Source organism: Danio rerio, chromosome 5 (genome assembly GCF_052040795.2).
Source record: "Danio rerio strain M-AB ecotype USA chromosome 5, GRCz13ab, whole genome shotgun sequence".
In the NCBI taxonomy this organism is placed as follows: domain Eukaryota; kingdom Metazoa; phylum Chordata; class Actinopteri; order Cypriniformes; family Danionidae; genus Danio; species Danio rerio.
Genome location: NC_141025.1, coordinates 7,101,523 through 7,129,045, shown reverse-complemented (window position 1 = coordinate 7,129,045; position 27,523 = coordinate 7,101,523). Strand labels below are relative to the sequence as shown.

Here is a 27,523-nt window from a genome sequence, read left to right as displayed (position 1 = left end):
TTATTTTTTGATGCAAGTACATATTAGTTAAGGCCACTTAATATAAAGTGGGACCGAGTTATTTTTAAATAGTCATTGATTACTATGATATTTAGTTATTTCTTGTGTACATTTGAACACATTATTCGTGTCATTTTAAAATACCTGTAAAGGCCATTATAAAAAGTTATTGAATTAGTCAGAGGCCCAACAATATACACTTATTTGACTTTGAAATGAAAGTATTTTAATATGCAATGGTAACTGTGATGCTTTCCACAAAACAAGTCTTCAATAATGTCGTAGGTTATAATATAGCTCATTAGCTTTACTGTTGCCGAGCAACAATATGATCAAAGATGGTTCAGTAAACAGATGATTGAAGCAGGACTATGTCGTTTAATTGATGTGTGGTCGCAGGTGAACCATTTCATAGTGGCTTTAATGTCCAAATCCAAACCCATTTCAGATCTATTTATAAATACTAATTTATAAATAAATTTGTTCAGCGTATGCTAATTGTGGACATTATATGCAATAGTGCAATATATAATGATATTAAACATACACGTCTGTGAAATTCAACACAATCTCATTCTGAAAACGTACCCCTGTATACATTTCTGGAGAGTGCGAATTATGTAGCCAGAGCTACAAATGGCTGCATTTCCTCTTTAAAACGAACGCTATGGGGTGCTATGATGTTGGCAATGGCTTCTGTTTCTTTTTGCGCTACCTCCGCTGGTACCAGCTTGCTCAGTGGCTTGCCACGTACGCGCAGTTGACTACGATGACGGGGTTTGAGTCTGGCGAACAGCAGTTGCAGAAAGCCAGTAAAACAAAAACAAAAGGGCAAAAAATAAAAAAAGAGGTAAATAACAGGTGTGAGAATGTGATCAAATCTGAAAACGTGGTAAAAATCAGGCGGTCACAAGGGTTTTTTCTTTTTCTGGATTGCTTTTAAAAACACTGTTGGTTGGGTTTAGGGAAGAGAGTGGGCAGGTTAATCGATGCTTTTGAAAACAGTAATTGTTGGGTTTAGGGGAGGGGTGAATGGGTCAACTGGTGCTTTTGAAAACACTGTCGGCTGGATCTAGGGAAGGGGGTGGGTGGGGTTATTGGTCTGTAGGTCGGTCAGTCAGTCAGTCCGCAGCGGCCTCTGGTGGATTTACGCAGTCAATCTGTGCTTTTGAAAACACTAATGGTTGGGTTTTGGAAAGGGGGTGGGCGGGTCAATTAATGCTTTTGAAAACAGTGTCGGTTGGGTATAGGGTGGGTGGGGGTATTAGTCGGTCGGTCAGTCAGTCAGTCAGTCCGCAGCGGTCTCTGGTGGCTATACGCGAGAACAGCAGGCACGAATGGCAATTTGAGATCTCAAAAAGTGTACACATCGGCCAATGGTGGATTCACAAAAACAAAAACTGCAAAAAACGTACCTCCTAAGACATATTTGGCGCTCTCCAGAAATGTATACAGGGGTACATAACAATTATGAGTGTGAGTTGGGCATATATGGCAATAACACATTTTCTTGTGGTAATTACAGAAGATTTTTTTCATGTTAGACTCTTTGTAATCTTAATATTATATTGACATAACCTGCAATTTGTATTTTTTATTAAACAGGTTTAATAACACAAACAACTTTTAATATACTAATATATAATAATAAATTTATTGCGTGTAATTTTCTAGATTAAACAAATGTTTCAAGCTTAACGGCACTTTGAATATATTCATTCATTCCTTTTAGTTTTGGCTTAGTTCCTTTATTCATCAGTGGTCACCACAGCAGAATGAACCGCCAACTATTCCTGCGGTTGCCCTTCCAGCCACAACCCAGTACTGCGAAACACTGAAAATATTTGAAGGCTATTTAAAATTTCACAGGCGGGCTAATAATTTTGCCTTCAACTCTATAAAAAGTTATGACAGTTTGAATTGAAAGCCTTTAAACTTTTGTTCTTTTCTACTTTTTTTTCTTCCTGATATCTGTGCTTCGTCGCTAAAGACATCATATCAGTGTATTTCTCTCATCAGAGTGTATTTCTCCAGTTCTGTTGCCGTTATATCCCACTTTTTCTCTTTCTTTCTGTTGTGTGTTGATGAAAGCGGAGGTGAAGGAGGGGGGTCACTTTTTCTAATTGAAATTCTTCGCAGGGTCTCCATGGGGACAGTAAACTTTGCAGAGAAAGGGAGAACAGCAGAGAGTGAGAGAGAGAGAGTTGTTGAAAAGATTTACCCTACAAACAAGGATCATGTAGATCTTCCTGTAAACTGTTTTATAAGGGAGATAGAGAGAGAGAGAGAGAGAGAGAGAGAGAGAGAGAGAGAGAGCTGTGTGTGTTTGGTTACTTCTTTAAACACTGTTCAGAGTTAGTCTTTAAGATAACAGTCAGACGATGAATATAAATATGTCTTTGTTTGTTTTGTAGTGCTTAATTAGGTTGCTCTGGTTCTTATGCAATCTGTAAGAATATTAATAATTTCATTGGAGTTTAAATAGCAGTTAGGGGATTTTAGGGTACAAAAAAGTCATGTAGCAATATTAATTTTTTTTTTATTTTTCTTGTGTGTGACATGATATTCATATCGACGTATTATGAAAACGTACACCGTGAAAGAATTACATGATCAATAAGTCATGACATTTGTTTTAATGCCTATTAAAAGTTTGTTTCTGACTTATATTTTAATGTTACTTAAGCTGTTTGAAATGACTGTAAGGCTAGTTTGGTTCAAATTAAATATTTGTTCTTTAAAGTAATTTGTTATAGTGTAATGTTTTTTTATCTTACATTTCTTCTTGTGCCACTATTATGTAATAAATAAAATAAAAATCTATTTATTTATCTATCTATCTATCTATCTATCTATCTATCTATCTATCTATCTATCTATCTATCTATCTATCTATCTATCTATCTATCTATCTATCTATCTATCTATCTATCTATCTATCTATCTATCTATCTATCTATCTATCTATCTATCTATCTATCTATCTATCCATCTATCTATCTATCCATCTATCCATCCATCCATTCATATCTGACTATATATATAGTCAGTTTCTGCTGACATCAGAACAGCAGAAACCCTTGTTAGTTTCACCAACATTTAGAGCTAGTGTTTGAATGATTCTCTAGCGTAATGTCTAAAGTGAAGACAAAACAGGTGTTTTCGCTCACATTTTAAGATTATAAGGCTGAACAGCATGAAATGCCATCAGTCTACAGAGATTTCCCAGTATTTCTCTGTTGCAATCGGGAGATCACAATAATTATTCCTGAAAAAGCCAAAGCAAACGCTAGCAGATAACTATGTATAAATACAGCACTACAACATTCAAAAAAGAGAGATCGACTTAGAAAGTCACTCAACTTTTTTACAGTGACCTGATCAGCTGTAGTTTTATGCTGAGTTTTTCACCTCTGAGGACTTATTATGCGGTCTCTGTCGCCATCTTGTGTCAACCGGTTTTGCTCTTCTGTTCAGTATGACAGGCTAATGGCCGCTGACGCGCTGAATCTCCGAAATGATAAATATTTAAAATTGGCACTATTCCTATAAATAAACTGTATAGTTGAAATCTAAGCAGCTACATTCTCATGTGCTGTTACTTTGTTATTGCAGAATATCGCACGGCTATCAGCCAATCAGATTCGAGAACCAGACATAACTTCAACACATTTCTAAACATAATAGTTTTAATAACTCATCTCTAATAAGTGATTTTTTTATCTTTGCAATGATGACAGTAAATAATATTTTACTAAATGTTTTTCAAGACACTTCTGTACAGCTTAAAGTGACATTTAAAGGCTTAACTAGGTTAATTAGGTTAACTAGGCAGGTTAGGGGAATTAGGCAAGTTGTTGTATAACGATGGTTTGTTCTGTAGACTATCGGGGGAAAAAATTAGCTTAAAGAGGCTAATAATTTTGTCCGTAAAATGGTTTTTAAAAAAGACTATCTCCAGAAGAACAAATACAAATACAAACTGTGAAATTTTCCTTGCTCTGTTAAACACCATTTAGGAAATATTTAAAAAAGAAACAAAAATTCTATGGGGGCTAATAATTCTGACTTTAACTGTATTACATATTTTTTTTGCATATTGCATATTATTATTACTATTATTATTATTATTAAATATAGTATTTCTTCAGTTCTTTCTTTCCTTCTATCTTTTCTTTCTTTTTGACTTCTGAATTTTGTTTTGGGGTCAGCCAAGTTTGCAATATGGAAAAAAGAGGTTGTCTACAGGTTCAATAAATACTGAAATGGTCACAAAGGGGATGATGACCGCTACAATAACAATAGAAAACATATTATAAACAATTAAAACAGATTAAGTTTGTCTGATATTTGATACAGTTATTTTGGGCAACTGGTAAATTAAATGCTGATTTAGAATTTTCAGGAGTTTATTTCTTTCTCCTCTCTCTCTTTCTCCTCTCTCTCTTTTTCTTTTTCTATCTTTCTTCCTCTGTTCGCCTCTGCCCGCCTTGCCCCCTCCCGCTCATCTCTCCATCTGCTGCCCCTTTCTGTTTCTCCACAGATTCACAATAGAGCCTCATGCTGGGTAATGGCTTACCGTGTCTCATCCCTCTCTTTTGTGTGTGTGCGTGTGTGTGTGTGTGCGTTTTTGTCTGCAGGTTGATGATGCCATGCTAATGTTTGACAAAACCACCAACAGGCACAGAGGTAAGGCTGCTTAACCACACACACACACACACACACACACACGCGCGCGCGCACACACACAGTTTGGCTGTCTACACCAAACATGACACTACAGAAACATGTAAATCTCAGCCACCAGATTTTTTTAACATTGTAAAACTTCTGAAAACTGCTTTAGATTTTTATCAGATCGCATGTATTATTCTAAAACGATTGTTAGTCCTTATCTATGCCATGACATGAGCTGATGTCGAAATCTGAAAGAGCTTCATTTCCACTGAGACTACAAAATATACAACTTGACACATATATGCACCAGTATATTACTATACTATACACGATATTACATTTATAGCTATATATGTTATCTGCCAATTAAAATGTGAACCAGTTATGTTGTTGATGTGACAATAAACTCAAAACTCTCTCACACTCACACACACACAGGCACGCAAATGCACAAAGCCCCATGGGGTCATATAATTATACAACAACAGTCAAGTGTGTACATGTTTCTGCACTCATTCAGGAGTTTCATCTGGTGCTTGAGGAATATTTGCCCTCATTCATAACTCAGGAGATACTATAGTGCACATTTATATATTTGTGTTTCAGCACATGCTTTGTCCTATATGTTTTTTTCCCTAAAACTTGTATTAAACTATTATTGTGTCTCTTCACTTTGTGAACATATTTTTATGCTTAACAATTAATCACATTCATAACTCATCTCAGAATCATCTCAGAAGTTCAAATATTATTACAAATACTCTTATTTTAAAGTAATGATAAAGTTATTTCGCTAAAGCAACATCAGCTTTTTTATCGCACTATTCAGGTTTGCATTTCCCAAACAATGACGTAACTTGCGACTGAACTGTCATTGGAAAAAATGATGTAGTGACGAGTGTTTCCCAAAACCCATAGTTTCCCTGTCGCAGATCCATCGCTTGAACCACGTTAGTTATAATGTAAAACGCCCATAATCATGCTCTAAATGTGGTGGAGTAACTACCTGTTTAAAGAAGAACCCCATCATTTCTTTGTGCAAATGATATTGTTTTACACACGCACACACATTTGAAATAAAAGCCAATAGTAGTTTTACATTTACATTTAGTCATTTAGCAGACACTTTTATCCAAAGCGACTTACAAATGAGGACAAGGAAGCAATTTACACAACTATAAGAGCAACAATGAATAAGTGCTGTAGGCAAGTTTCAGGTCTGTAAAGTGTAAGAAGCAAAACATTAGTAATTTGTTTATTTATTTATTTATTGTAATACAGTTAGCGGTGGAACCAGAGAGGCAATTGCAGATTAGGAAGTGAAGTGGAGACTAAATAGTTGAGTTTTTAGTCGTTTCTTGAAAGTAGCGAGTGACTCTGCCGTTCTGATGCAGTTAGGGAATTCATTCCACCAACTGGGCAGATTGAATGCGAGAGTTCGGGAAAGTGATTTCTTCCCTCTTTGGGATGGAACCACGAGGCGACGTTCATTCACAGAACGCAAGTTTCTGGAGGGCGCATAAATCTGCAGAAGTGAGAGCAGATAAGAAGCAAAGCCAGAAATCGCTTTGTAGGCAAACATCAGAGCTTTGAATTTGATGTGAGCAGCAACTGGCAGCCAGTGCAAACGGATGAGCAGCGGAGTGACATGTGCTCTTTTAGGTTCATTAAAGACCACTCGTGCTGCTGCGTTCTGAAGCATCTGAAGAGGTTTGATAGAGTTAAGGCTGATTTATACTTCTGCGTCAAACGCCGGCGTATGCTACGGCGCTGACGCATAGCCCTTTGCCGTAGCCGTCGCCGTCACTGACGTGCACCTCTCAAAAAATACGCAACGACGCATAGCGTAAGCTCTGTGATTGGTCGACTTGATAGCGCTGACGAGTCTGGGCGGGACCGAGAGCCGCGCGAATAGCGCGAGCGATTGTTTACAAGTGTGGAGTGCCGTGAAGGAGCTACGGATGGAAAGTTTTGTTTTGTGTTTACCTCATAGTTAAAGTTGTTGCACGTCCGCCGGTTCCTGCCTCAAAATGAGCGAGTTTGAGCCACTTGTAAATCCAGGAAGTGTTCAGGAAAAGCAAAAAAGCAGCGAAGAAACTCGACACAGAGGAACATTTACACCTCACTGCCAACTAGCGTTTCGGAAGTGTTAATGCAAACCGACAGAGACAGCGCGCAGAAGTATAAATGCACAGCCACGCGCGTTGCCTGCGCCGTGGGTTACGCCGGTCACCTGACGCAGAAGTATAAATCAGGCTTTAGCTGGAAGCCCGGCTAGTAGAGAGTTGCAATAGTCCAGTCTGGAGAGAACAAGAGCTTGAACAAGGAGTTGAGCTGCATGATAGGAAGGGTCGGACCTTTCTGATGTTATAGTGCGAAACTGCAAGATCGAGCAGTTTGAGAAATTTTTGCTAAAAACATGCTCTTGCTTTCCATATTAATTAAAATATGTGTAAATAGCACATATAGGGCCTGTGTTTCCCTTACAAATATTATTGAGAACATTACATATTCTGTTCCAAAACCTAAAATCACTTACAAAAGCTAACACTATTCTACTCTCATATATAAATCATATAAATAAATAAATAATGAGGCTATTTATTATGAAATGAAATTAAATATTTATTATTTATTAGGAAACTTAGAAATCCTACTTTAATAATATTAATAATAATGATGATTATGATGAGTGAGGATGATGATGATGATTATTTTTTATTATTAATAATAAGTAGGATATATATATATATATATATATATATATATATATATATATATATATATATATATATATATATATATATATATATATATCATAAATGTATTTTCTCATGTTTGCTTCTATTAAAGGAGTTAGATTTATTTTTCAAGAAGCAACTTTGTCTCAGATACTTCCAACAAAGTTAAAAGTCCCATTCACACAATAATACCAACCTTTTCATCACATTTCTAAACATAATAGCTTTAATAACTAATTTCTAATAACTGATGTATTTTATCTGACAGCACATAATATTTCACTAGATATTTTTCAAGACACTTCTGTACAGCTTAAAGTGACATTTAAAGGCTTAACAAGGTTAATTAGGGTAACGTTAGGTTAATTAGGCAAGTCATTGTATAATAATGGTTTGTTCTGTAGACTATCCAAAACAAATATTGCTTAAGGGGGCTAATATAATTAACTTTAAAATGGTGTTTAAAAAATAAAAAAATGATTTTATGTTAGCTGAAATAAAACAAATAAGACTTTCTCCAGCAGAAAAAATTATAGGAAATGCTGTGAAAAATTCCTTGCCCTCTTAAACATCATTTGGGAAATATATGAAAAAGAAAGGTCCAATAATTGTGACTCCAACTGCATGTAGGCTAACCGGGGTTTGATTTAGCTGAGCTGGTTAGTAGTTCAGGGGTTAATCCTTTCTCCACCTGAGCTTATTATGCCTGAGAGACAGCAGGTGGGCGGAGTTTTTAGTGTGAGTGACTATTGAGTGGGCGGGGCTGAGCAGCACAGGTAACTGCAGCAGGTGAGCAGAAAAAGAATAGACTCGGTAAATGAACAGATGTAAACAACAAAGGAGATGACCCAGAATAAGAGGAAAGCTGAAAGGCGATGCCAGGAGTGGACTGGATGAAATAAACGTGCTGTGTGTTTAACTAAAACACATGTTTGAGAGCAGTTTGACTCATGAAGTGTGTGTGTGTATGTGTGTGTGTACTCGCTCTGCAGGTTTTGGCTTTGTGACCTTTGAGAATGAAGACGTGGTGGAAAAGGTCTGCGAGATCCACTTTCACGAGATCAACAACAAGATGGTGAGCTTGTGCTGCACTGAAAAGCAATGATTCGTTGGATTTACTGAATGTTTTTAAGGTAAGTGGTTGCAAACAATTTATATGGGCTGAATTTATACGTTGAATTAAATTTGTTTAAATTCAGCCCATATCATTTGCTTGCAACCACTTACTATATAAACGTGTGTGTGTGTGTGTGTGTGTGTGTGTGTGTGTGTGCGCTATGCAGGACTGCAGGAGTTTTCTGATACGTTTATGTACAATTTTAAAGGCTTTAAAGACACTAATATTCAGTATTATCATCGAATGCACTGCTAAAATGCTTTTCTAACTTAGATTTTTGGTCTTGTTTCTTGTGCAAATATCTAAACACTTTTAAATCAAGAAGCATTTTCTAGATGAGCAAAAATATTGTGTTGTTTTAAGAAATAATACACCAAAATGAATCCCTAAAACAAGGATTATAAACATTAATATGCTACAATTTTACCTTAAAACAAGCAAAATATTCTTACTTTTCCTTTTGACATAAGAATATGTTGCTGACCCCATTGACAGATTTTTTTAGTTTTAAGGAAACTCACGTAATTTTGGCAGATCATTTCATAAAACAAGACAGTAGTTTTGCTTGTCTAGAAAATGCTTCTTGATTTAAGAAGTTTTCGAGTGTTTGGGCTAGACACAGGGCATAGAATGTGAATAAGAAAAGCATTTATCTGAAAAAATGACTCTGTTATCTGTTGTAGAGCGGATTTATTATAATTTTACATGAAAATAATCCAGCCTGATCTCAGGAGAAAACTAAAATATTTTATATATTGGTGGAAAAGTGTCTAGTTTATGCTGATTTATACAATTAAATTTGTACAAAAATACAGGATTTTTTAAAAACAACAACATTGTAAGTTTATCCTGCTATGAAGGACTGTCGGAGTTTTCTGATACGTTTATGTACAATTTAAAAGGCTTTAAAGACACTAATATTCAGTAATATCATCGAATGCACTGCTAAAATGCTTTTCTGACTTAGATTTTTGGTCTTGTTTCTTGTGCAAATATCTAAACACTTTTAAATCAAGAAGCATTTTCTAGATGAGCAAAAACATTGTCTTGTTTTAAGAAATAATACACCAAAATAATCCTTAAAATAAGGATTATAAACATTAATATGCTACAATTTTACCTTAAAACAAGCAAAATATTCTTACTTTTCCTTTTGACACAATATTTTTTTGCTTACCCCTTGTTTCAGGAAAAAACTCACTTAATTTTAGCAGATTATTTCATAAAACAAGACAGTAGTTTCGCTTTTCTAGAAAATGCTTCTTAATTTAAGAAGTTTTCGAGTGTTTGGGCTAGACACAGGGCATAGAATGTGAATAAGAAAAGCATTTATCTGAAAAAATGACTCTGTTATCTGTTGTAGAGCGGATTTATTATAATTTTACATGAAAATAATCCAGCCTGATCTCAGGAGAAAACTAAAATATTTTATATATTGGTGGAAAAGTGTCTAGTTTATGCTGATTTATACAATTAAATTTGTAAAAAAAAAATACAGGATTTTTTAAAAATAACAACAACATTGTAAGTTTATCTGATACGTTTATGTACTTTTTTAAAGGCTTTAAAGACACTAAATATTCAGTCATGTCATAAACGTCATCGACTGCTCTGCAACAATGCTTTTTTTACTTTGATTTTTGGTCTTGTTTCTTGTCTACATATCTAAACACTTTTACATCAAGAAGCATTTTCTACATGAGCAAAAATATTGTTTGGTTTTAAGAAATAATATGCACGAATTAAATGAGTTTTTTTTCCCCTAAAACAAGCGAAATAATCTGCCAATAGGGTAAGCAAAATAATCTAGTTTTTCATTTTGACTTGCAATTATTTTTCTTACCCCATTGGCAGATTATTTTGCTTGTTTTATGGAAAAACTCACAAAGATTTGGCACAATATTTCATAAAACAAGACAATATTATTTTGCATGACTAGAAAATGCTTCTTGATTTAAGAAGTCTAACATATTTGGACTAGAAACAAGACCAAAAAGTGTGATGGGGAAGACTGTTGAGCAAAAAAACGAAACAAAACAATGGCACTGTTGTCTTTTGTAGAGCTGACTTAATATAATTTCACATAAACAAATCCAGCATGATCTCACACGAAAATAAAACTCTTTTATGTATTGGCATTTCTGTGTGGAGTTTGCATGTTCTCCCTGCGTTCCTGTGGGTTTCCTCCGGGTGCTCCGGTTTCCCCCACAGTCCAAAGACATGCGGTACAGGTGAATTGAATAAGCTAAATTGGCTGTAGTGTACGAGTGTGTGTGTCTGTGTGTGAATGAGTGTGTATGGATGTTTCCCAGTACTGGGTTGCAGCTGGAAGGGCATCTGTTGTGTAAAACATATGCTGGATAAGTTGTCGGTTCATTCCGCTGCGGCAACCCCTAAAGAATAAAGGGACTAAGCCGAAGGAAAATGAAAAAATAAATGAATGGATCTGACTTCCACATTTGAATTGGTTTGGTTAAGTTTGTATCGTTGATTCTGTTATTTGCCTGTTTATTACTGTGAATCTGCTTATGCTTATTGACCTTATTCTTGACGTACGAGCGGGTGTAGCCATTTGAATCTTTTTAACTTCTGCTCTCATTCACTTCCATTGATTTTTAGAGGTTAAAACTGCTCGTTTTGCTGCTTGGTCTTGCAAATTTACATTATCTCTATTATATTATTCTTGCGTTTTATATATAATCATGCAAACGCTTGTTTTTAGAGCACAAAGTTGGACCGTTTTCTGCCATTTATTATTCCTAGTCATTTTTCCCATAGGCGACTGAATTGGAAGTCCTAGAACAGAGGCAAAAATGAGCACACTTACTGTAGAATAAGGTCAGTGGAAGTGACATGACATTGGTTTGATCTGCAGGTGGAGTGTAAAAAAGCTCAGCCGAAGGAAGTGATGTCACCGACGAGCACGGCGCGGGGACGCTCCAGGGTGATGCCCTACGGTATGGACGCCTTCATGCTGGGGATCGGCATGCTGGGTGAGTTTACAGCTGGCAAATAAATACATGAACAATCTCCAGTCGTAAATAAAGCCAGCAGGGTGAGTTTAGACTGATGAGAGTCTGGCGCCGCCTGCTGTTTACTAGGGAGAACTGCACTCTTCAGGGTGTTCGATGTAAATCAGAGCAACAGATGACTTGGTTTTGCAAGAAAATATTACATTTTAGTGTAAACATGTTAAAAGATAGAAACAAGAACTACAATACACAGCATACTGGCAAGATGCAGACTGTATTGAACCGGCTATTTTGTGGGTATGACAAATTTACAGGAAATACACACTAATACATACATATTTAAGTCAGAATTATTAGCCTCCTTTTGATTTTTCTTTTTTAAATATTTCCTAAATGATGTTTAACAGAGCAAGGAAATTTTCACAGTATGTCTGATAATATTTTTTCTTCTGAAGAAAAGTCTGATTTGTTTTATTTCGGCTAGAATAAAAGCAGGTTTTAATTTTTTAAACACCATTTTAGGGACTAAATTATTAGCCCCTTTAAGCTATATTTGTATTTGATAGTCTACAGAACAAACCATCGTTATAAAATAACTTCCCTAATTACTCTATCCTGCCTAGTTAACCTAATTAACCTAGTTAAGCCTTTAAATGTCACTTTAAGCTGTATAAATCAAATATTATTTATGTCATCATGACAAAGATAAAATAAATCAGTTATTAGAAATGAGTTACTAAAACTATTATGTTTAGAAATGTGTTGATCAAAATCTGCTCTCCGTTAAACAGAAATTGAGGGAAAAATAAACAGGGGGGCAAATAATTCTGACTTCAACTGTATCAAATTATAAACCTGGCAAAATGACATTTGATTTACAGCAGATATTTTAAGTGTTTTTTTTTAATTTTTTACATATTTCAAATTATTTTAAATTATTTATTTTAAATTATTTTTATTTCTTACATATTTGTTGATATATACTATTTATCATTTTTAGATGTAAATGACTTGTACTTTATGCATAATGTATCGTCTGTAATTAAACGTGCCTTGCATAAAATAATGAATAATTTGAAATTCTAATAATTCTTAGGTTACCCAGGATTTCAGGCGGCAACATATGCTAGCCGTGGCTACACTGGAATCACTCCAGGATACACATACCAGTTCCCAGGTCAGTCACATTTCATTTACATCTGAAGAAAACTATCACAGACCTATCATTGTTTTTACCTTACAAACCCTGAGAAATGAACAATTCAACATTTCATCTCTTTAAACATAGTAGCGCATTTCTTGAAAACACACTCATAAACAGTTGTTTGTAGATAAATATATATATATATATATATATATATATATATATATATATATATATATATATATATATATATGTATGTATGTATGTATGTATGTATATATATTTATATACATACATACATACATACATATATATATATATATATATATATATATATATATATATATATATATATATATATATATATAAAATAGGGCTGTCAAATGATTAAAAAAATTAATGTAATAAATCACATTATTTTTGTAATTAGTCATGATTATTCATTAAACGCCGTATTTATTACAGAAGTAAAAACACAGGTATGTAAGCTCCATTTCCGTTTCAAAACAATCAATGCCAATAACAAACTGAAATGATTTTCATGTTGGATTTTAAGTGGACTACACAGACACACAGGGAGAGAGACAATGCGCGCAGTACAGCAGACCCGGTGAGCGAGGGATCCCTTCAGATTAATCAACATGCAAGATTGCGTTCATCAGATTTGCTTAAACTAAGTGTTCTAAAGTATTGGCGTATTTTACAAGCAAGAATTCTGACACAGCAACCTGAAGCAGATGCTTTACAAAAGTTGGGTGTAGGGGGGGAACACGTCAAACATATGAAATGTGAGAGCTCATTGAAGCAGCTTAAGGCAGTGAATAGGGCTGTCTTTACAGCTTGCGACTTCATCTGCCACTTTCACTACAGTACGTTTACATGGACACCAATACTCCGCTAGATAATACTGATTAAGAGTCTACCATGTAAGCAGCGATTTTTGATTACCTTAAAGGATCACACGAGTCCCGAAATGCGGAGGTTTTTCTTTCCATTCACCATGAGGTAACAAATTCCATCCTGAATGAAAATATGCTGAATGAGAGTGAACTGCTGAACTGCAGTTAAAGTCGAATGATAAAAAATTAAACACCCAAAACTGCATGAAACTCTGGAGGAAATGCAGGATAGCCTCCCAGGAAGAGCGTCCCTGAGCTTATCCAAATTTCTTTGCACTTTAAACACACGCAGGGCCAGAGCAATCACACCGCCTTCAACCCGAAAGTGAAAAAGAAAGTGACCGGTCTGCTGATGAAAGCGAGGACCGTGAGGGAGAGGGTGGGTGTAGTGAATGAAAGTAAAGACCAGGGAGGTCGCTCACTAATCTGCTGCCCAAGGCCTAGGTCGCCCAATGCACACGCCGTCCCTGAACACACGTCGGCCACAACAGGGGGAAAAAACTGCAACTGCGTTATTTGAGTACATTTTTTTTATGCGTTAAATATTTCAAACTAATCATGTGCGTTAACGCTAATTTTGACAGCCCTAATATATATATATATATATATATATATATATATATATATATATATATATATATATATATATATATATATATATATATATATATATATATATATATATATTGGAAATATTATACAATTTAATATGATCACTTACATTATATATCAATATTAATAATTATGTTGTGTCATTTTTACTCAATGAAAATATAATAACGTGTATATTATTATTAAATTTAATGACCTACCACTGGCAGAATATTTTGCTTGTTTTAGGGAAAAATCCTGTCATTTTGACTTATTATTTATGAAAACTTTTTTAGTTATAGAAAAATGCTTCCTAATTTATGATTTTTAAGATTTTTGTTTTAGAAACAGTACAAAAATCTGAAATAAAAAAGTACATTTTATTTACTATTATTATTATTGTTATTATTATTATTATTATTTTTATTATTATTATTATTATTATTTTGCAATAAACGCTTATTTATTCAGTTTTCAGATGTTTTATAAAGCTCAATAAACAAAGCATTTTTGTAATCCATGGGTCACATATTATGTGAAATGCCCCAGTATACTACCGGGCTTCAGCTTGACTTGAGTCGCTTCTCTTTCTATGTTATAGCATTACTTTGTTTTTTAGACACTCTGGCATGTCTGACTGCAGTCTACTTCAGCATTTCTAAATATGCATGATAGCGTCTGTTCCCTTTGAGTTTAATACTAACCTGTGTGTGTGTTCCCCTCGAGTTTGAATACTAATCTCTGTGTGTGTTAACCTTGAGCGTTCACTCCATGTCTAGGCTTCTGCCGGTATCAAATATTCTTGTTGCGATCACGTAATACGGTATTATTATCATGATATTGACCTAAGCTACCAAAAAGATTACTTTAAAAAAATACTTAGTGCATTGCTTTACTGTATATACATGTTCAAAATATATTTTTATCTATTTAAAATCGCAAAAGGATGATGAAGTAGCCAATAGATCTATAATAATAAGTCTCATTACATGTAAGTTAATGCATTATACATTTACATTTAGTCATTTAGCAGACACTTTTATCCAAAGCGACTTACAAATGAGGACAAGGAAGCAATTTACACAACTATAAGAGCAACAATGAATAAGTGCGATAGAAGTTTCAGGTCTGTAAAGTCTAAGAAGGAAAGTATTAGTAATTTTTTTGTAATTTATTTATTTATTTATTTATTTATTTATTTATTTATTTTTGTAATTTTTTAGTAAAAGTTTTGTAATTTATTTTTTTTATTTTTTATTTAATTTTTTATTTTTTGAGTACAGTTAGTGGTATATCCAGAGAGGCAATATATATAGTTGAAGTCAGAATTATTCGTTCCCCTGAATTTTTCACCCCCAATTTCTGTTTAACGGAGAGCAGATTTTTTCAACACATTTCTAAACATAATAGTTTAATAACTCATTTATAACAACTGATTTATTTTATCTTTATCATGATGACAGTAAATAATATTTGACTATATATTCTTCAAGACACTTCTGTGCAGCTTAGATGTTAATGTGACTAAACTTTTTCTCTTTTAGGTAAGTTAGGGTTATCATATTTGTTTCTGTTCTGCTTAATAGCAGAATAATGAGAGAGATATTTTTTGAGAAAGGGTTATAACTTTTCTTGAAAGTCAAGTTTACATAAAATAAGATTATTATGCCTCTGAAAAAGCTCAGATGATGGTGTCAATGTTTTGGAAGTTTCTGATTGGCTAATTGACAACATTTGAGTTAATTGGAGGCACAACTGTAGAAAAGTATTTAAGGAAACCTCAAACACACTGCTTCCTTGTGTGACAACATGGGAAAATCAACAAGCCAGAATCAACAAATAAGCCAGATTACAATTAGCTAAATTACACTGGGAAAAGACAAATCTTTGGAGACATGTCCTGTGCTCTGATGGAACTAAGATTGAACTGTTTGGCCATAATGACCAGTGTTACATTTGGAGGACAAAGGGGAAAGCGCACAAGCCTAGAACACCATCCCATGTGTGAAGTATGGGGGCGACATCATCATGTTGTGGGGCTGTTTTGCTGCAGGAGGGACTGGTCCACTTCACAGCATAGATGGCATCATGAAGACAGAACATTATGTAGAAATACTGAAGCAAAATCTCAAGACATCAGCCAGGAAATTAAAACTTGGCTACAAATGGGTTTTCCAAACAGACCCTAAGTATACTGCCAAATTACATAAAATGTGCTTTAAGGACAACAGAGTGAATGTTTTGGAGTGGCCATCACTAAGCCCTGAGCTCAATCCTATAGAAAATTTGTGGTCAGAGTTGAAAAAGCTTGTGCGAGCAAGACAGCCAACAAATCTGACTCTGTTACACCAATTCTGTCAGGAGGAATGGGCCAAAATTCCTTCAAACTATTGTGAGAAGCTTGTGGAAGGACACCCAAAACATTTGACCAAAGTTATACAGTTTAAAAGCAAAGCAAAAAAAATACCAAGGAAATGTGTGTAAACTTTTGACTGTCTAGAAATTAATAAAAAATTATCTTTTTTTCTCTCTTTTTATACTGGCATTTAGCAGATGTAAATCGTTCAGGCAATCCTTACGGACCTAAAATAGTAAACGTTTAGTATGAGACATAAAAAGGCTATGTTCCTTTTTTAGATTGTATGTAAACTTCTGGTTTCAACTATATATATATATATATATATATATATATATATATATATATATATATATATATATATATATATATATATATATATATATATATATATTAGGGACTAAGCAGAAGGAAAATTAATACAAATAAAAAATAAAGCTTCTACCTAAATGCAATTCAACAAGTGCTCAATTACAAATGCATAACAAATACACACTTCTAAATCACAACGTCACATACACACTTAACCTACTGTAGTTAACCAACAAAAGGCCCGTAAATACTTACAAAACATTCAGTGCCTTAGGCCAGACTAACATGAAAATGTTGATGTTTGAAAAATAATGAAGCCTTTAAGCATTTGGTGCTGTAATGAACAACCAAGAATAACAACTCAAAAAATGACCAAAGGTGTTAGAAGAAGTCCTCAGACAGAGGCTCGCCCACAACAATACAATTACAATATACGAGCAAAAATGCATTTAGAAATGGTCATGTCATTTTAAGATTATACTTAAAAAAGCAATAGCAGTGAATAAATGGCATTCCATTCTTGGCCTTTTTCACTAAGGGACTACCTATTTCTACAAGGCAGAAATAACTAAAACAAACCATGTAGTGGATAAAGGGGGCCTATTATGTAAAGAATCACTTTAATAGGGGGTTAAAACACAGTTGTGCGGCAACAGTATGTAAATATAACCAGCTTAAGTGAAAAGCAGCAGAGTTTTGACCTGCTGAAGATAGTGTCGTTGACTAAGAGCATTATAAATGTGGAGTTTTAGGATGAACAAATCAACACTGGAGTTTCATTGACTGGTGCATTTTCACACACTTGTTTAGACATTTTCAGTTTTTTTTACATGGATAACGTCAGTCCTGTTTTGTATCTGCCACTATGCTGACACAAAGGCTCCTCCCTCTTTTGAAAAGAGCATAATCTCATTGGAATTTAAAGGGACAGTCACCAAAACTCCACAATTTAGGATCAAAGCCCAAAAGGGTAAGTTTTAAAGAGTTATAACAGATTATTTGTAGGGTATTTTGAGCTGAAACTTCACATGCACACTCTAGGGACATCAGAGATTTATTTTACATCTTTTAAACATGGTCATAATAGCTCCCCTTTAACAAAAAACTTAAACTTAATATAGAATTATTCAACTATGAAGCACCCACCATATAAATATTGCCATATTGTTCATTATTACAACATATTGAAATATTGAATATCGGCACATGTCTAGCATGTCCAAGCGCTTCAGATCAGCAATCTAACAGCGTCCTCCCGTTTCTCTCTCTTCTTCTCCTGCTTTTTATTCCTCTTGTCTTTCTGTTTCCTCTTTTCCTACTGTGTAGCAGCTTCACCTGGCTGTAAGTCTAACCCTGTGTGTGTGTGTGTGTGTATGTGTGTGTGTGTGTATGTGTGTGTGTGTGTGTGTTTCTGTGTGCATAGACCTGTTCTTCCTCTTAAAGCCTCTTCATGGTGTCCATCTGTGTGTGTGTGTGTGTGTGTGTGTGTGTGTGTGTGTGTGTGTGTGTGTGTGTGTGTGTGTGTGTGTAGATAGGATAAAGTGTTGAGAAAAGCTGCAATAAAATACACATCGACTCTGTTTTTGTCTTGTTTTTATAGTGCAAATATCTAAATGTTTTTCGTTTTAATCAAGTTACATTTATCTAGGAATAAAAGCATTTATGGAACAAATTCTGAGTTGGTTTCTGTCAAAATAATGCAAGTTTTGTTTTAGAAGCTAAAACTTTTAAATACGGTTATGCTTTATAATAAAGCGTTTTTTAGCCATTACAACCATACATGGCTGTCAGTAATATACTTGATTCTAATTGGTCAGACATGACATTTTAAGGTATGTTAGGGATACAGTATATCCAGGAAGTTGTTATCGCAGAATTACACCCCCACCAACCCCCAGGACAATAATAGTTTCCCCTTTTAAATTAAGTTTATTTTTGCTTACCAAAATTCAAAAAGACAGTTTACACTCACCGGCCACTTTATTGGGTACACTTAACTAGTACAGGGTTGGACCCCCTTTGCCTTCAGAACTGTCTTAATTCTTCATGGCAGAGATTCAATAAGGCACTGGAAATATTCCTAAGAGATTTTGCTCCATATTGACATGACAGCATCAAGCAGTTGCTGCAGATTTGTCGGCTGCACATTCATGATGAGAATCTCGTTCCACCATATCCCAAAGTTGCTTTATTGGATTGAGCTCTGGTGACTGTGGAGGCCATTTGAGTACAGTGAACTCATTGTCATGTTCAACAATCCAGTTTGTGATGATTCATGCTTTATGACATGGTGTATTGTCCTGCTGGAAGTAGCCATCAGAAGATGGGCACACTGTGGTCATAAAGGGATGGACATGGTCAGCAACAATACTCAGGTAGGCTGTGGCGTTGACACGGTGCTCAATTGATACTAATGGACCCAAAGTGTGCCAAGAAAATATCCCCGACACCATTACACCACCACCACCAGCCTGAACCGTTGTTGCAAGGCAGGATGGATCCATACTTTCATGTTGTTAACGCCAAATTCTGACCCGACCATCCAAATGTTGCAGCAGAAATCGAGGCTCATCAGACCAGGCAACGTTTCTCCAATCTTCTGTTATCCAGTTTTGGTGAGCCTGTGTGAATTGTAGCCTCAGTTTCCTGTTCTTAGCTGACAGGAATGGCACCCGGTGTGGTCTTCTGCTGCTGTAGCCCATCCGCCTCACGGTTGGACGTGTTGTGCGTTAAAAAATGCTCTTCTGCAGACCTCGGTTGTATCGAGTGCTTATTTGAGTTACTGTTGCCTTTCTATCTGCTTGAACCAGTTTGGCCATTCTCCTCTGACCTTTGGCATCAACAAGGCATTTGCGCCCACAGAACTGCCGCTCACTGGATATTTTCTCTTTATCAGACCATTCTCTGTAAACCTTAGAGATGGTTGTGTGTGAACATCCCAGTAGATCAGCAGTTTCTGAAATACTCAAGCCAGCCCGTCTGGCACCAACAACCATGCCACATCCAAAGTCACTTAAATCAGCTTTCTTCTCCAATCTGATGCTCGGTTTGAGCTGCACCAGATCGTCTTGACCATGTCTACATGCCTAAATGCTTTGACTTGCTGTCATGTGGTGGCTGATTAGAAATTAGCGTTAGTGAGCAGTTGGACAGGTGTACCTAATAAAGTGGCCGGTGAGTGTATGTTTCAGTAATTATATCAGAAAGTCTTTAAAAAAATGACTCATTTAGCCAATATTAATTTTAGCTATGTTAATGTAGCTTTATATTAACAAATACTATATTTTCTTTTAGAAAAAACCTTGAGTGCACTGCGTTAAGGTCTTCCGAGATGTGTTTATCCTGCTTCTCAGTGCAAACATCCACACTTGTTCAAACATCCACACTTGTTCAAATCATTTAATTAAGAAGCAATCTGACAAGACTGTTTTCTGAAACGCTTATCAGACTAAACAAGCTTTTGGAAAGAAATAAGCGTCAAATCAAATCTGCCATCAGATTAAAAATTAATCTTAAATCAAATTACATTTTTTTTAAATTATTAAAATAGTTTGCTTGCCACATTTGACAGAACTTAAATATAGTTTTAAACAATTTTTTTCAGTAAACAGGAACCATTTTTCAAGTTAAAATATCTTGATGGAATGCCTAGATATTTCTAATGACAAACAGGACAAAAACTCTGAGTGATAAAACCACATTTGCTGTGTGTGTGTGTTGGTGATTTAGTTCTGAGTTGTTAACACTGGATTTATTTACAACATGCTTTTCTTCCCTGTTTGTGTTCTAGAATTCCATTTAGAACGGACACCACTTCTGACCTCCACTCACCCTCCAGAGATCACAGGTTAGTGGTTCACCTTTACAAACAGCTGTGTGTGTGTGTGTGTGCGTGTGTGTGTGCGTGTGCGTGCGTGTGTGTGTGTGTGTGCGTGTGCGTGCAAATGCGTGTGCGTGCTGGTGCGTGTGTACATGTTTTACTGACATATCATAGCACGTGGGAATAAAAAAACAAGTATAAGACATAGAAAAACATAATAAACAAATTAAAACAAAAGTTATTTAAAAACGATTAAAATGGTTTTAATGTATAATAATAATAATATTTCAATAATATATATATTTTTTATTATAATTTTTTTACATTTACTTTTTTTTGGTTTTAATAATAAAGAATAATATAATAATATTCAATGTCATCTAAATATATTTTAAAGGGATGTACAGTGTTTTATTAAATTATGTACTTGAAATTCTATAAAAGTCATTTTCCTGACAGGGGGTCGCTTGGTGATTTCCAAAAGTCACATCAGTTTTATTAAACTATTAGAATGACCATATTTTATCCAAAACCCACATGAGATAAAAATAATAGTTAAAGAGCTCCTATTATTGCTGTCGCCTCACAGCAAGAAATTAATTTCTTCACAGCAAGTTATTTATTTTAGCTAGAACAAAGATTTTTCCTTCAATGCCAATGTTATTAACAGTGGTGACGCAGTGGCGCAGTAGGTAGTGCTGTCTACAAACAGCTGTGTGTGTGTGTGTGTGTGTGTGTGTGTGTGTGTGTGTGTGTGTGTGTGTGTGTGTGTGTGTGTGTACGCGTGCGTGTGTGTACATGTTTTTCTGACATATCATGGCACAAATGTCTATAATAAAACAGGTAGTAGGTGGTGAAATATGAGGACATTGCTGATGTTATAAATCACACAGAATGAGTTTTTCTTCAGTCAGTTTCAGATGTTAGGGGTAGGGTGGGGTTAGGGAAATAAAAAATACAGTTTTTACAGTATAAAAACAATGGAATTTCTTTAAATATTTCCCAAATGATGTTTAACAGAGCAAGGAATTTTTCACAGTATGTCTGATAATATTGTTTCTTCTGGAGAAAGTCTTTTCTGTTTTATTTCGGCTAGAATAAAAGCAGTTTTTAATTTTTTAAACCATTTTAAGGTCAATGTTATTAGCCCTCTTGAGCAATATTTTATTTAGACTCTCTACAGAACAATCCACCATTATACAATGACTTGCCCAATTACTCTAACTTTACCCTAATGAACCTAGTTAGGCCTTTAAATGTCACTTTAAGCTATATACTAGTATCCTAAAAATATCTAGTAAATATTATGTATTGTCATCAAGGCAAAGTTAAAAGAAATCAGTTACTAGAAGGAGGAAACCCATGAGAACACAAGGAGAACATGCAAACTCCACACTGAAATGCCAACTGACCCAGCCGAGACTCAAACCAGCGACCTTCTTGCTATGAGGCAACAATGCTGACATTCATTTAAATTAAAACAATTAATTAATGTTTCGCTTTCTCTCTTCTGCAGCCATTCCACTGACGGCATATGGACCAATGGCAGCGGCCGCAGCTGCAGCAGTGGTCAGAGGTACACAAAACATATTTACTTGCCTTTTTCTTTGTCAGGATTGCTGGTTTGAGAAATGCATCTGATGTGTATTGTAGGCTCCACCCCCTCTCGCTTCCTGGGCACCAGCAGCCCTGGGCCAATGGCAGACCTGTACGCAGCAGCCAGTCAGGAATCAGCAGTCAGCAGCTACATCAGTGCAGCAAGCCCCGCCCCCAGCACAGGGTTCGGACATGGACTTGGGGTGAGTACAGTCACATAAGCACAGACATTTACTAATTAAACGGAACAGTTGAGAATAGACCAGGCAAGTTTATTTCTATAGCACATTTCATACACAATGGTAATTTAAAGTGCTTTACATAAACAAGAATAAAAAAACAAGTATAAGACATAGAAAAACATAATAAACAAATTAAAACAAAAGTTATTTAAAAACGATTAAAATGGTTTTAGTGTATAAAAATAATAATATTTTTCTTATTATAATTTATACATTTACTTTTTTGGTTTTAATAATATAGAATAATATAATAATATTCAATGTCATGTAAAGATATTTTAAAGGGATGTACAATGTTTTATTGATTTATGTATCTGAAATTCTATAAAAGTCATTTTCCTGACAGGGGGTCGCTTGGTGATTTCCAAAAGTCACATCAGTTTTATTAAACTATTAGAATGACCATATTTTATCCGAAACCCACATGAGATAAAAATAATAGTTAAAGAGCTCCTATTATTGCTGTCGCCTCACAGCAAGAAATTAATTTCTTCACAGCAAGTTATTTATTTTAGCTAGAACAAAGATTTTTCCTTCAATGTCAATGTTATTAACAGTGGTGACGCAGTGGCGCAGTAGGTAGTGCTGTCGCCTCACAGCAAGAAGGTCGCTGGTTTGAGCCTCTGCTCAGTTGGTGTTTCTGTGTGGAGTTTGCATGTTCTCCCTGCGTTCAAGTGGGTTTCTTCGGGGTGCTCCGGTTTCCTCCACAGTCCAAAGACATGCAGTACAGGTAAATTGAATAAGCTAAATTGGCTGTAGTGTATAAGTGTGTGTGTCTGTGTATGAATGAGTGTGTATGGAGGTTTCCCAGTACTGGGTTGCAGCTGGAAGGGCATCCCCTGTGTAAAACATATGCTGGATAAGTTGCCGGTTCATTCCGCTGTGGTGACCCCTGATGAATAAAGGGACTAAGCTGAAGGAAAATGAATGAATAAATGAATAGTGGATCTGATTTCCACATTTGAATTGGCCTAGCTTATGGAGCTTATGGAGTTCCACAGGGTTCTATTCTGGGCCCTACATTGTTCTCTCTATATGTGCTTCCACTTGGTTCGATTCTCTGTAGACACGGCATCTCTATTCACTGTTATGCTGATGACTGTCAAATTTATGTTCCCCTTAAAAGGACAAATGACCTTCCTCTCAATGCACTGGACTCATGTTTAAATGACATTAATTAAATGACAGCGGAGAAATTAAAATGGTCGTGCCCAACTGAGTCTGGTTCTCTCAAGGTTTTTTTTCTTCACTCCCATCAGGTGAAGTTTTTTTTCCCTCTCCGCTGTCGCCACTGCCTCGCATGGTTCAGGATTGGTAGAGCTACGTATCGATGAATTTGCTCTTCAGTGTTTGAACTCTCAGTAATGATTAAATCACACTGAACTGAGCTAAACTGAACTGAACTGAACTTAAACACTAAAACCTGAACCACACTGTTCCAGTTACTGAACCACACTGTTCCAGTTACTATGACCATTTATGTGAAGCTGCTTTGACACAATCTACATTGTAAAAGCGCTGTACAAATAAAGCTGAATTGAATTGAATTGAATTAAGTCTATGCTGGGGTTTCCTCCAGGTGCTCCAGTTTCCTCCACAGTCCAAAGACATGTGATACAGGTGAATTGGGTAGGCTAAATTGTCCGTAGTGTATGAGTGTGTGTATGAATGTGTGTATAGATGTTTCCTAGAGGTGGGTTGCGGCTGGAAGGGCATCCGCTGTGTAAAAACTGGCTGGATAAGTTGGCGGTTCATTCCGCTGTGGCGACCCTGGATTAATAAAGGGACTAAGCCGACAAGAGAATGAATAAATTAATGAATGAGCTCCTATTATACATTAATAAGGCTATAATGCTGAGGTATATTAACCAAAATAAACCTCAACCACTGACTTTTTACAGCCTCATCTTTTTGTTGAGAAATAAACACTAACTTTCCCTCACACTTCCAATAATATACTGCTAATTCTACTTGATTCAACCGGGATCTGCTACAGTGTTTGTCTGTTTGTGGGAGGGGCCGCAGGTGTCAATTTTCTCGGGTTTGTGCGCGCAACAATTGGCCGGGGCTTAAGTTTAGTATCGACGTCTCGCCAAAAAAGCTAAAGACTCGTTATCAAGATGATTAGTTTGAAGCACTATGAGTCGACTCTTTTATAAATGAATCAGTAGATGTAAACATTGTGCACTTTCAGATTTAAGCCTTAGCTGGATATTTCACTTCACTTAGAGCTGTGTTACACACTACACGGAAGGTCATTCTCTAAAACCCATAATAGGGGCTCTTTAATAGTTAAAAAACAGCAACAACATGCAAATAAAAAGACATCAGCCTTTAAATTTTTTTCCCAGCATTGTGTTTACGTTAGATTAACAGCACAGCATTAGGGTCAGCTGCAGCAGATTGATTTTACAGCACCAGGTTAAACTTTCTAACACCTTTATGGCAATCAAATACATTAACTACAAATACAGGTCACAACTTAACATTGAGGATGATCTCTGAGTGGCGGTCTCCGAAATTAAACCAGAAATAGACATGTTCTGAAAACATTGTGTCCACCAGTCTCATTAGGTGAGGTTAATATTAAATTAAACAAATCAATAAATGACTATTTAAATTAGAGCCTGTAGGTTGTAGAGCTGTGAACCTACACTAGTCTCACGGTTCGGTTCGGTTACGATTATCATGCCGTCGATTCGGTTCAATTCGATATTTCGGTGCATCACTGTGCATTGACGGTGCTTTTATATTTTCTTCACAGCAGCAGCTCTTGTATTAAAATGTATGAATATATTTATATTAATATAGGCTATTATTTGTAATACAATTGTGTCATTTAATACAAACAGTCAGATATATAAACTGTAACTTTTAAAAAAACAAGCATTTAGCAAATAATATAAACAAATATAAATATCCAGCTCAATTTCTGATCCTTGTCTAGTTCTATTACACCTCTTTGATTGGTCACACCCTAGTCAAAAACGGTTGCGATTGGCTCTTGCGCGCTGCGCTCTTCAGATGAATGATAAGCGGCAGGCGGCAGAGGCGATCTCACAGCTGATGTTTGATAGACACGGTGGAGAAAACTCTGCAGACACGCGCTCGTTTCTGTATCCAAAAGTAACGCTGTAAAACAGCCGAGAGGAAAAGAAAAGTCACGCCAGCAGGTCAAATGGGCCACTGTGTGTGTGTGAGAAAGAGAGAGAGACAGAGGCAGAGCGAAAGCGAGCGAGAGAGAGAGGTTGAATAATACTTTAATTTAACAATTGCTTACATTGCCAATTAAAAAAAACATCTTAGATACATTCAAAAACATACAAAATTTAAAAATTTAACACCAAAAGATCAACAACATAGAGCCTCATTAATACACCAGCATTCATAAAAACACGTTACATTATTTGTTAAGCTATAATACGCAAATTCAGTTTTTATTCTCGCTGTCACCAAATACAAAAACATTACTTCAGGATCAGTTGCCATCAAACCCATACCTTTATTTTTCCTAGTTTTCCATATAGCTAATTTTGCTGTACCTAATAAATAATTCGAGAGAGAGAGAGAGAGAGAGAAAGAGAGAGAGAGAGAGAGAGAGAGAGAGAGAGATGGGGTAGGCTACTTTCATTCTCAAACACACAGTGAAATTGTGCACAGTTCATGAGTATTAAGTAGTTAGAGCGCTGTAAATACTCGCGATCGTCTCCCTCGCGACAGAGCGCATATGAGGTAAATGACGTCAGTAATAACCGGTTATGATTATTACTGAACCGATACCGAATTGTCCGCGTCTGCATCGCGGTGCATTGAAGAAACTATTAATTTTGACACCCCTAGTAGGTTGTTAGACTGTTGCACTTTTTTGTGTTGTCAATATGCTCGTGTTTATATAGTGGCTCGTTTCCACTGACCGCTACAGTACTGTACAGTTCGGGTTGGTATGGGTCAACTTTATCAGGCTTGCGTTTCCACAACCAAGGGTACCCTTTTGGTGGGCGTGGTGTATGACAGAAAGTTTCAGTCGATGTTATTTTGGCTCGAGAAAATGTCTACAGTAAAGCTGTACGGATCGCTTGCATATCATATGAGAAGCACTTCTCACAAAACAGACACTTTACACATAAATACTTGTGTATAAATGTTCATCACTAACCTCTCTATGAACATAGTTTGATTATAATGCGAAATAGCCTACTGTAACGTCTGCAGTTATATAAAATAAATATATAAATGCAACATATATGAACAACTGATACAAACTATAGGAGAACTACACACAGCAGACATTTAGTCCTTATTTAGGTTCAAGAACAGCACAAAATATAGCCCACAGTCAGAGTAAACCTCTCATCTGTGTCTGTAATCTTCAGCAGCACGTGTAAGCTCTGTTAGAGAGTCATTCCATCATTCAGAGTTCATAATAGTCCAAAAGGTGATGATAATAGTTAAACAAGGCAATTCGTTCATGTTTGCTGAAGAAATAATGTGCTCCTTTTTTTTTTAATGTGCTTGTTTTTCGCGCTTCACTCTCGCGTTTGTCAGTTTCTGACAGGATGGGGTTTCAAAAGCACGTCAATAATCAAGTGCACATTATTATCATGAGCTCAAGAAGTTTGTTATTTCAGATATAGACGCACGGGAAACGCAAGCAAAAAAGCGAAACGGCTCGCGCTTCAGAATGGCTCGTAAAACACTACGGGGCACAAGGTAAATCTGCTCTTCTTTTTGGCTTTGTGGCTGTTCATCAAGAAGAGGTTTGTTTGAGCCCGGGTCGACCATGGCTTGTTATTATATGTATTTGCAATTCCGCTGTAATCTCTCGGCTGTGTATTTTAAACACTCTTTTGTTTTCATTCTGGCTTGTTGCATAAGCGAATGACGCATCTCTGTTAACCAATAGCATTCAGCTGCGCGCCTAGCTCCGCCTTTTACTACCCTTTCTCGTGTTTGGTACCCTTTCGAAAGGGTGCCGAAAAAGTGGTACGGTAGGGTTCGGTTTGGTACGCCTTTTGACAGTGGAAACGGTCATAAAAGAGTACTAAACCGAACGGTA

The 27,523-nt window shown here is 35.9% G+C and overlaps 1 protein-coding gene across 11 annotated transcripts in view; it reads left to right on the top strand.

The window, feature by feature from the left end:
• Positions 1 to 27,523, top strand: part of msi1a (musashi RNA binding protein 1a) — a 143,354-nt gene that overhangs the window by 109,261 nt on the left and 6,570 nt on the right. For 10 of the 11 annotated variants that reach the window (XR_015490175.1, NM_001443418.1, NM_001443417.1 and 7 more), the window contains 7 exon segments: positions 4,641 to 4,689; positions 8,411 to 8,493; positions 11,411 to 11,528; positions 12,604 to 12,684; positions 20,600 to 20,656; positions 22,146 to 22,205; positions 22,283 to 22,428. Coding sequence is in view for 9 of the 11 variants with exons in the window: in NM_001443418.1 (NP_001430347.1) it covers positions 4,641 to 4,689; positions 8,411 to 8,493; positions 11,411 to 11,528; positions 12,604 to 12,684; positions 20,600 to 20,656; positions 22,146 to 22,205; positions 22,283 to 22,428 (594 nt within the window). In the remaining 2 variants the exon portion in view is untranslated. 11 annotated transcript variants of the gene reach the window in all.